General features: G+C 46.2%; 1 protein-coding gene across 2 annotated transcripts in view; it reads right to left on the reverse strand.

The window, feature by feature from the left end:
* HAAO (3-hydroxyanthranilate 3,4-dioxygenase) overlaps positions 1–7,489 on the reverse strand; it is a 704,001-nt gene extending 696,512 nt beyond the window's left edge. For both annotated transcript variants that reach the window (XM_069236711.1, XM_069236712.1), the window contains exon 1: positions 7,289–7,489. In XM_069236711.1, the coding sequence (XP_069092812.1) occupies positions 7,289–7,368 (80 nt within the window). In that variant the 5' untranslated portion in view covers positions 7,369–7,489. The remainder of the gene's footprint in view (positions 1–7,288) is intronic.
* Positions 7,490–8,755: the final 1,266 nt, after the last annotated feature.

Consider the following 8,755-nt stretch of genomic DNA (forward strand, 5'->3'; position numbering starts at 1 on the left):
TTCCTTCCACCCAGCATTCCCCCAAGTCTCCCGATAAAAATGGCTCCTCACTTGTGTGAGTAGGCCTAGAACTCGCGATAGGAAAAGCCCCAAAACATGGACACATCACATTTTCCCAAAGAAAACAGCTGTTTTTTTAAAGTGCCAAGCTGTGGATTTTAGCCTCTAGCTCAGCTGGTGCCTAGGGAAACCTACCAAACCTGTGCATTTTTTAAAACTAGACACCTAGGGGAATCCAGGATGGGGTGACTTGCGGGGCTCTCACCAGGGCCTGTTACCCAGAATCCTTTGGAAACCTCAAAATCTGGCCAAAGAAACACTTTTTCCTCACATTTTGGTGACAGAAAGTTCTGGAATGTGTGAGGAGCCACAAATTTCCTTCCACCCAGCGTTCCCCCAAGTCTCCCGATAAAAATGGTACCTCACTTGTGTGGACAGGCCTAGTGCCCTCGAAAGGAAATGCCCCAACACACTATCTGGACGCATCAAAATTATCAAATACAAAACTACCTGTTTTTGCGGGTGGTCACCTAAGTTTTTGGTCCTGGGCTCAGCAGCCGTACAGGGAAACCTACCAAACCCAGACATTTCTGAAAACTAGACACCCGCAGGAGTCCAGGGAGGTGTGACTTGCGTGGATACCCAGTGTTTTCTTACCCAGAATCCTCAGCAAACCTCAAATTTAGCTAAAGAATCAAATTTTTCCCACATTTCTGTGTGGGATCACCGCACCGGGACAAATTTCCTACCACCCAACATTCCCCTCAGTCTCCCGGAAAAAATGATACCTCACCTGTGTAGGTGGGCCAAGTACCTGTGACAGGGGGGAACCAAAAACATGTGGAAATTGAGGTGGAACCAAAGACAGTCAAAAGGGCAGTTTGAAAAAAAAACATTTTTAGGCTGACAAGTGAGGCAGAATTTTTATTGGTATAGATGAGACAACGTTGAGTGGTAGGAATTGTGTGGGTTCCTGCACATTCCGGAAGGTTCCATTACAAAAATGTGATAAAAATGTGTGATTTCCAGCAAAGTTGGAGGTTTGCAGGGCATTGTGGTTAAGAAAATGGTGCGTGTGCATGTGAAGTACACCACCCTGGACTCACCCAGATGTTTAGTTTTCAGATGTTTCTAGGTCTTGTGGATTTTTCTATATGGCAGTGTCCCAAAGTCCAAAAGGTGCAGCCCTCACCAATCCAAGTGGGATGATTTTGAGACTTAGCCAAGCTCTCATGGCCCAAATGTAAAACCAAAACCCCCAAAAATTAAATGTCCTCTTGCTTGCCATAGGATAAGATGTTTTAGTGAGCGGAGGAGAGCTGAAAGACTGTTACCCCCTTCAGCTGAGGTGGGGGCATAACCATGCCCATACTGGTTGCTAGCCAGCACCACACTATTTTATTTGTAATTCCCTGGCATCTAGTAGACTTTCTGTCCCACCGGGGTGTGGATCCGGTGTAATTGCCCCATCTGCCCACTAGTGGGTAGAACAACTTTGGCTCCAAATATTTAGGGTGGGGTATGGCCATACCCCCACCCTCTTATTTTGAAAAAAAACAATCTTTGCTGGTCTCTGGTGGGATTTCTGTCCCCCCCTTCCCTTGGGGGCAGCTGGGCCTTACAAATATAGGCCGATTGTCCCTCAAGGGGGGCAGATATGGCAAACAGTAATGTTCCCCCATGGGGAGCGATCCTTGCCCAAGGGGCTGCGCCCCCAAACAAAACACACACGTACACACACACCAATCCCTAGTGCCTAAGTGGTTTCTGCCCCCCTACGCCCCCTGGGGGCAGATCGGCCTAATAGAAATAGGCCAATCTGCCCCCAAAGGGAGCACAAATGGCCTAAAATAAATTCCCCCCCCTCCCCCGAACCAACACTTGCCTAAGGGGTTGCTCCCCTTGCGTGAAATTGGTGCCAAAACAAAATCCCTGGTGCCTAGTGGTTTCTGCCCCCCTTGGGGGCAGATCGGGCTTATAAAAATAGGCCGATCTGCCCCCAAGGGGGGGCAGAAATGACCTAAAATAAATCTGCCACCCCAGGGGAATGACCCTTGCCAAGGGGTCGCTCCCCTTGCGTGAAATTGACGCAAAAAAATAAAAATCCCTGGTGTCTAGTGGTTTCTGCCCCCCTTGGTGGCAGATTGGCCTAATAAAAATAGGCTGATCTGCCCACAAGGGGAGCAGAAAAGGGCTAAATACAATTTGTCCCCCAAGGGAGCGACCCTTGCCTAAGGGGTCGCTCCCCATATATAAAAAAAAATAAAGTAAAGAATAAATATTTATCCCTTATGTCTAGGGGTTTCTGCCCCCCTGAGGGCAGATCAGCCTAATTATAATAAGCCGACCTGCCCCAAGGCCTAAAAATATTCTGCCCCCCTGGGGAGCGGTCCTTGCACAAGGGACTGCTCCCCTCATTCAATAATATATTAAAAAAGAAAAATTCCCTGGTGTCTGGGGCAGATTGGCCTAATAAAAATAGGCCAATCTGCCCCCAAGGGGGGCAGAAATGGCCTAAAAGTAACTTTTTCCCCCTGGGAGCGACCCTTGCCTAAGGGGTCGCTCCCCATATCTACAAAAAATAATATTAAAATAAAAATATCCCTGGTGTCTAGCGGTTTCTGCCCCCAGAAACAGTTCCTGGGGGAAGAATAGTTCATACAAATTACAGGTAAGTACTTGACTTACAGTTCCAGTCTTAGAGGTTAGGATGTCCACAGGTCGGGTTCAAGTTAACCCCAAACACCCACCACCAGCAACACGGGGCCGGCCGGGTGCAGAGATCAAAGTGGAGGCAAACTTAACATGGGATCCTATGGAGACTGGGGGCACAAGGTTTCAGATCTGCTGTCAGGTAAGTACCTGCGTCTTGGGAGGGCAGCCCTGGGGGGGTTCAGAGGCGCACCGGGGGGACCACAAGTAGGTACCAAACACACACCCTCAGCCGGGTGCAGGGTGCAAACAGAGCGTTGGGCTCCCAATGCTCTTCTATGAGGGGACCCCAGAGGTCACTGAGATGCTACATGCGAGGTCCAGGGATTCGACTTGGACAAACCACGGGCTGGACAGGGAGGAGTGTCGCCTGCTGAACGTAGCTGCACCGGAAGTCGGGTTCTCCAAGGCCTGGGGGCTGCAGGTGCGGTGTTTCTTTAGGCGTTGGATATCTTCATCCTGAGCTTTCGCCATCAGGGGGATACTCGGGATTCCCTCTGCAGGCGTCGTCGTGGAGGGTTGGAGAGGTCAACCCAGGGTGGGCACTTGCTCACTATTGCCTAGGGACTCTCTCTAGTTGGTTGGGCCACCTGGACACCAGCCACAGGCGTTGAGTGCAGGGTGGTCATGACTCACGGATCCTAGAAGGCTCATGTGTCCCCTGGTTGGGGGTTCTTTTTGGCCAGGGTCGCTGTCCTCAGGAGTTCTTGGTTGTCTGTGGTGCAGGGCAGTCCCCTAGAGCTTGGAAGAGGTCCCTGGTACCACTGGATGCATTGCTTTCTTTGTGCAGGTTCTCTGAAGCAGGAGACAGGCCGGTAGGGCCTGTGGCCAAGTCAGTTTGTGTTGTCCTTCTTCTCTGCAGGGATTTCAGCTTTGCAATCCTTCTTCTTCTTGTGAGGGTGCCAGGAATCTGGTGTGCTGGGTTCAGGGAGGCCCTTAAATCCTAGATTTAAGGGTGTTCCATGGGTCAGAGAGCAGTAGCTAATGGCTACTGTCTCTGAAGGTGGCTACTCCCTTCTTGTGTCCACTCCCTTTGGGGAGGGGGCACAAACCTAACCCTATTGGTCCCTGTCCTCCAAACCAAGATGGAGGATTCTGCAGGGAGGGGTTCACCACAGCTCAGGACACCTTAGGGGTGGTCACTCCACCTTGTTTTCCCTAATTTTCCCACCGGACTTGCCGGCAAAAGTGATTTTTTTTTTGTGGGCGGCGGGCAACTCCACTAGCTGGAGTGGCCTGGGGCACTGTAACCCAAGGCTTGAGCCTTTGAGGTTCCCCATCAGGTGATGCAGTTCCTACAGGGGGAGGTGTGAAGCACCTCCACCCAGGACAGGCTTTGATTCTGGTCACAGAGAGCACAAAGGCTCTCAACCCATGTGGTCAAACAATTGGCTGAAAGTTGCCGGCTGGCACAGACCGGTCAGTCCTGCACTAGCAGGTTGGCTAACACACAGGTGGCATCTCTAAGATGCCCTCTGGGTGCATTTTACAATAAATCCCACACTGGCATCAGTGTGGGTTTGTTGTGCTGAGAAGTTTGATACCAAACTTCCCAGTATTCAGTGAAGCCATTATGGAGCTTTGGAGTTCATAATGACAAACTCCCAGACAATATACTCAATATGGCTACACTGCACTTACAATGCCTAAGAATGGACTTAGACACTGTAGGTGCATATTGCTCATGCAGCTATGCCCTCACCTGTGGAACAGTGCACCCTGCCTTAGGGCGGTAAGGCCTGCTAGAAGGGTGATTTACCTATGCCACAGGCAGTGGTTTATGTCGACTTTGTCTTTTTCTCTCCACCAGCACACACAAGCTGCAAAGGCAGTGTGCATGTGCTTGGTGAGGGGTCCCCCAGGATGTCATAATGCATGCTGCAGCCTGTGAGGACCTTCCATGGCCACAGCGATCCTTGGTACCATGGGTACCTTTTACAAGGGACTTATCTGTGTGCCATGGGTGTGCCAATTGTGGAAACTAAGGTACAGATTTTGGGAAGGAACACTGGTGCTGGGGCCTGGTTAGCAGGATCCCAGCACACTTTCAATCAAAGTTGCCATCAATAGCAGGCAAAAAGTGGGAGTCACCATGCCAATAGTGACACTTTCCTACATCCGCCAACCCTATTTACAGTGAGTGGATAAATGACAAGGTTCACTGTCCATCGCAGGGCAGCAGAAACTGTTAAATGACCTCCATGCCATAGGAGAAAATGCCCAAGGTGGTCATTGTTTTTTTTATCTTCTAAAAGAAAATCCTGCTATGGGATTTTCTTTTTGAAAATAAAAAAAATTGAAAGTTTGCTGCACAGCTCTTTCCTGTTGATGGCGCCATCGGTCAAACATTTAATGCATTAAAAGGAAGTGCTGTAAAGGCTGTTCCTGCAAATACAAGAGATGTCCGCTAGGCCAGCCGACATTTCTAAATTTTTAGGGGAGATGCTCACTCAGGGCAATAGAATAGTTTACTCTGTTGTCCTGATGGAGTAAATACCCATCGACCAACTCTGAATCAGGCCCCAAATCTCAAATGTGCAGCAAATCAATAGAAAATAGGGAAGCATCCCTCGTAGAGACCCAAAAATTCTGCCTCACTCCCAAATTATTCTTGGGTTTATGTAGCCATTATCAGAATAGGAAATCATGGAAACTGCAAAGTCATGGAGATGTGAGCAATATTACTGGAAATCATATTTCATATTTTTTAAACGTCAAATCACCCAAACATCTTAGCTCTAACCCACTACAAGAAAATTGATTCGCCCCTTCTGTCCTAATGTCATCCAGCGGTGTCAGAACAAACTAGTTGCACAATCAACAGAAAACAACTGCAAATTAATATAATACAGTGTACTAGCAGGAAATGCCTTGGAACTAGCAAAAGTCTTCCTCTAGTGAGTTCTTCGAAAACAATAAGTCATATAAAATAAACAATGCACATCTTGCAGAACTTAGTGTTGCGCAAGAAAGTATAAACACAGAATGAAGATCATGATTTTGCATCGATTTCAACAAAGATGAGACGTAACTGAGGCCCTGCTAGCCTTAACTAGAAAAATACACAAAAACCGTCAAAATGATTTTGTTTCAATTGCAATAGTTCATGTTATTAAACGCCTATGAATTCAAACACAACACCACTGATAATAAAGTACATAAGTAGTTACATGTGGAAAACTTACCTCAGGAATTGAGTACTACATACATCCTTGATGAACTGGTTCACTTGGCAACCTTATTGACAAAGGTGGCATCAGCATATTATCTATTGGAGGAGCTGGATTTTTTGTTTTACAAAAATCAACTAATTACAATAACGCTGCACAGATTTAAACATATATACCACTTACAGAATGCATTGATTTTGAATGCGACCGCAATAGGAGTCACATCTGTTTTTTTCCAGTTTTATGGTTCCTATTTTACTGACGTTTCTGTCTGCATTTTTAAGTAATTTTATTTTTTCATCTAAATAGTCTTTACACCAGATTTAATTTGGTGAGTGAATAACAAAGTTGCAACTAGTTTATTTCCACATTTACTTATCTAATAAGTGTGCAGTCATAAACTGAATACAGTGGGCAGTGTTTAATTTGTAAAAGGATTAGTGCAGGTGGCCAGAGCTCTGTTCAGAAGACAGTGACCGGTGCTAAGAAAAGTCAGCTTACAGAAAACCGAGGCTGCATAGTCTTGGACTCGCCTCATGCCTCTCTAGTCCACCAGTAGATACTCCGTGGCTCTTTATTACACTCAGGCCCATATTTAGACTTTTTTAGCGCCGTATTTGCATCGTTTTTGACGCAATATCGCAACTGTATTTTGTACATTTACGCCGATTTTGCGCCAAAAAACGATGCAAATACGGCGCTAAAAAAGTATAAATATGGGCCTCAGTCTTTTAATTTGTTAAAGAATAAGTGCCAGTGACCGAAGCTCTGCTCATAAACTCTGCTCAAGTTAAACGTCAGTGCACTGAATAAAAAAGCAAGTAATCTTAAAGCTATCTCATGTCTCTTTAATCCACTACCACATATGCCCCGCCTCTTTATCTCGTTCTTTCGTGTAACAGCTTTCTCGCTTTGTGACGGCTCTGCCGTCTTTCCGATTTGTGTATTTATCCCTCTTTTAGTAATTATCTGATGCTGAAAAATAAGTGCAGGTCTCCAAAAGTAAGTGCCAGTGACCCCACCAGCAACCACTTGGTCAAACTAAGCACTGAAATTCTCACTCTCGCAGGTTCCAGCTATCTCCCTTTGTGACGGTGTTGCAAACTTTCTCTTCCCCCTTCTTTCATCGGTGTGTGTTTTTCCCTCTGTGTCTCTGTAAATGTCTGATACAAGTGTTGCACCCCAAAAATGATTGCCAGTGGGCACCCAGGCAACTACCGGTTCAAAGGAAGCAATGACTAAGATTTTTCAAAAGTCCAAAAACAAGTAACGTATAAAGCAAGATCTTTATAAACATTTAAACATTTCCAGCGGCTCCTCAGGTGCCTAAATGCACGTCTCTATTTCAGCGGCATTTTGGCTTAGTAATATCTCATTGCGTTATGCAAAACCTGAATTATACTTACATGAGTTTATTGCACACTGGTGGTTGAAAGAATGCCTTGTTTTCTTCAATCCATTTCGCTACATTCACAAACGTCTCCATTTCACCCTTGGACAAAAAATGACGATCGAGCGGGCACAGTAGTAAATGGAGGTTACGCACTGCAGGTAAGAATCGTTCCCTGTCTATCTTTTGTAGTCTTTCATGCTTGGGGGTAGTTCTGTTTACATGGTCGAAGGTTCAAAGGTTACAAACACAAACGCATGCAGCAGGGTAGACAGAGCAACGTTCTGCCTGCTCATTAACTAGCTAGCTTCTTACAAACCGGCAAAGTACGAACTGGAGCAACTTGTTCCGTTTGAAAGTTGTTGATCTTCCAATGTTTATTCATTTCATTATTCAGCATTTCAGGATAGAATGCTCATAGGTGGGACCTGATGCTCCGGCCACACTGGCCACCTTCTTTATACAGTTTACACCCTTTATTATCCACATTTAACTGTCTACCGTATAGGTAACTTACAGCCTTGGATCAAAACAAAATAAGGTTCAAACACAGTTTTTCTACGCATAGACTTACTTTTTAAAATCCAAGTACACCAGGTCAATAGAACGAGACAAGTTTCGTGACGTAAAAGAAGACATATATAACAAGAAAGGAAATAGCTTAAGGATATTTAGAATAAATCACACCAGGACACAGTGTTCTTAAAGTGTAAAAGGCCATTTGTTTAGGACAGGATTGCCTTATATACAATAACATTATACAACTAAACGTTAACCAAGATTAAACTCCCTCACCCTTTAGATAACCTCTCCCCAGTCCTCTTTTCACTCATCCCCTCCATTAGCCTCCGTTCACCCATCTTCAACTTAATTTGACCCACATATCCCCCTTTTCCTTTCATCCCCTGCCTGCTTCGGGCATCCACCACGCTATCATCCTTCACCCGTTTCTTTCTCCCCCCTGGAAGGGTGGCCGGGCCCGCATCTGACTCTCCACCCTCCCCCATCTACTGCTACACACCTCCTATCAGCAAGCCTGCCCTAACTGGCATCAACCCGAGCCAGCACTGAAAAACCATGAAAACCCACCCTCACACCTATATCCAAAATAGGGCGGGTGGGTGACCAAACCTTCAACCATGCGAACGGCTAGCACAGAAGTGGCTGGTCCCCACACCCCTCACTCCTATATACCCCTCTCATATCCCACCTCCACGTACCTATCAACCAATCTTGCCCTCCCTCCGTCACTTCCCTCCCAAACGCTCTTGTGTAGAGACTAGACTATGTCTGCTCTCCACAGGGCCCTTCATAGGGACACAGTCAGTGACACAGTGTTCTTAAAGTGTAAAAGGCCATTTATTTAGGACAGGATTGCCTCATATACAATAACATTATACAACTAAACTTCAATCAAGTTCAAAAACCCCACACCCATCAGAAAACCTCTCCCCAGACCTCCTTTTACTCATCCCCTCCGTTA

Source organism: Pleurodeles waltl, chromosome 5 (assembly GCF_031143425.1).
Source record: "Pleurodeles waltl isolate 20211129_DDA chromosome 5, aPleWal1.hap1.20221129, whole genome shotgun sequence".
NCBI classification, from domain to species: domain Eukaryota; kingdom Metazoa; phylum Chordata; class Amphibia; order Caudata; family Salamandridae; genus Pleurodeles; species Pleurodeles waltl.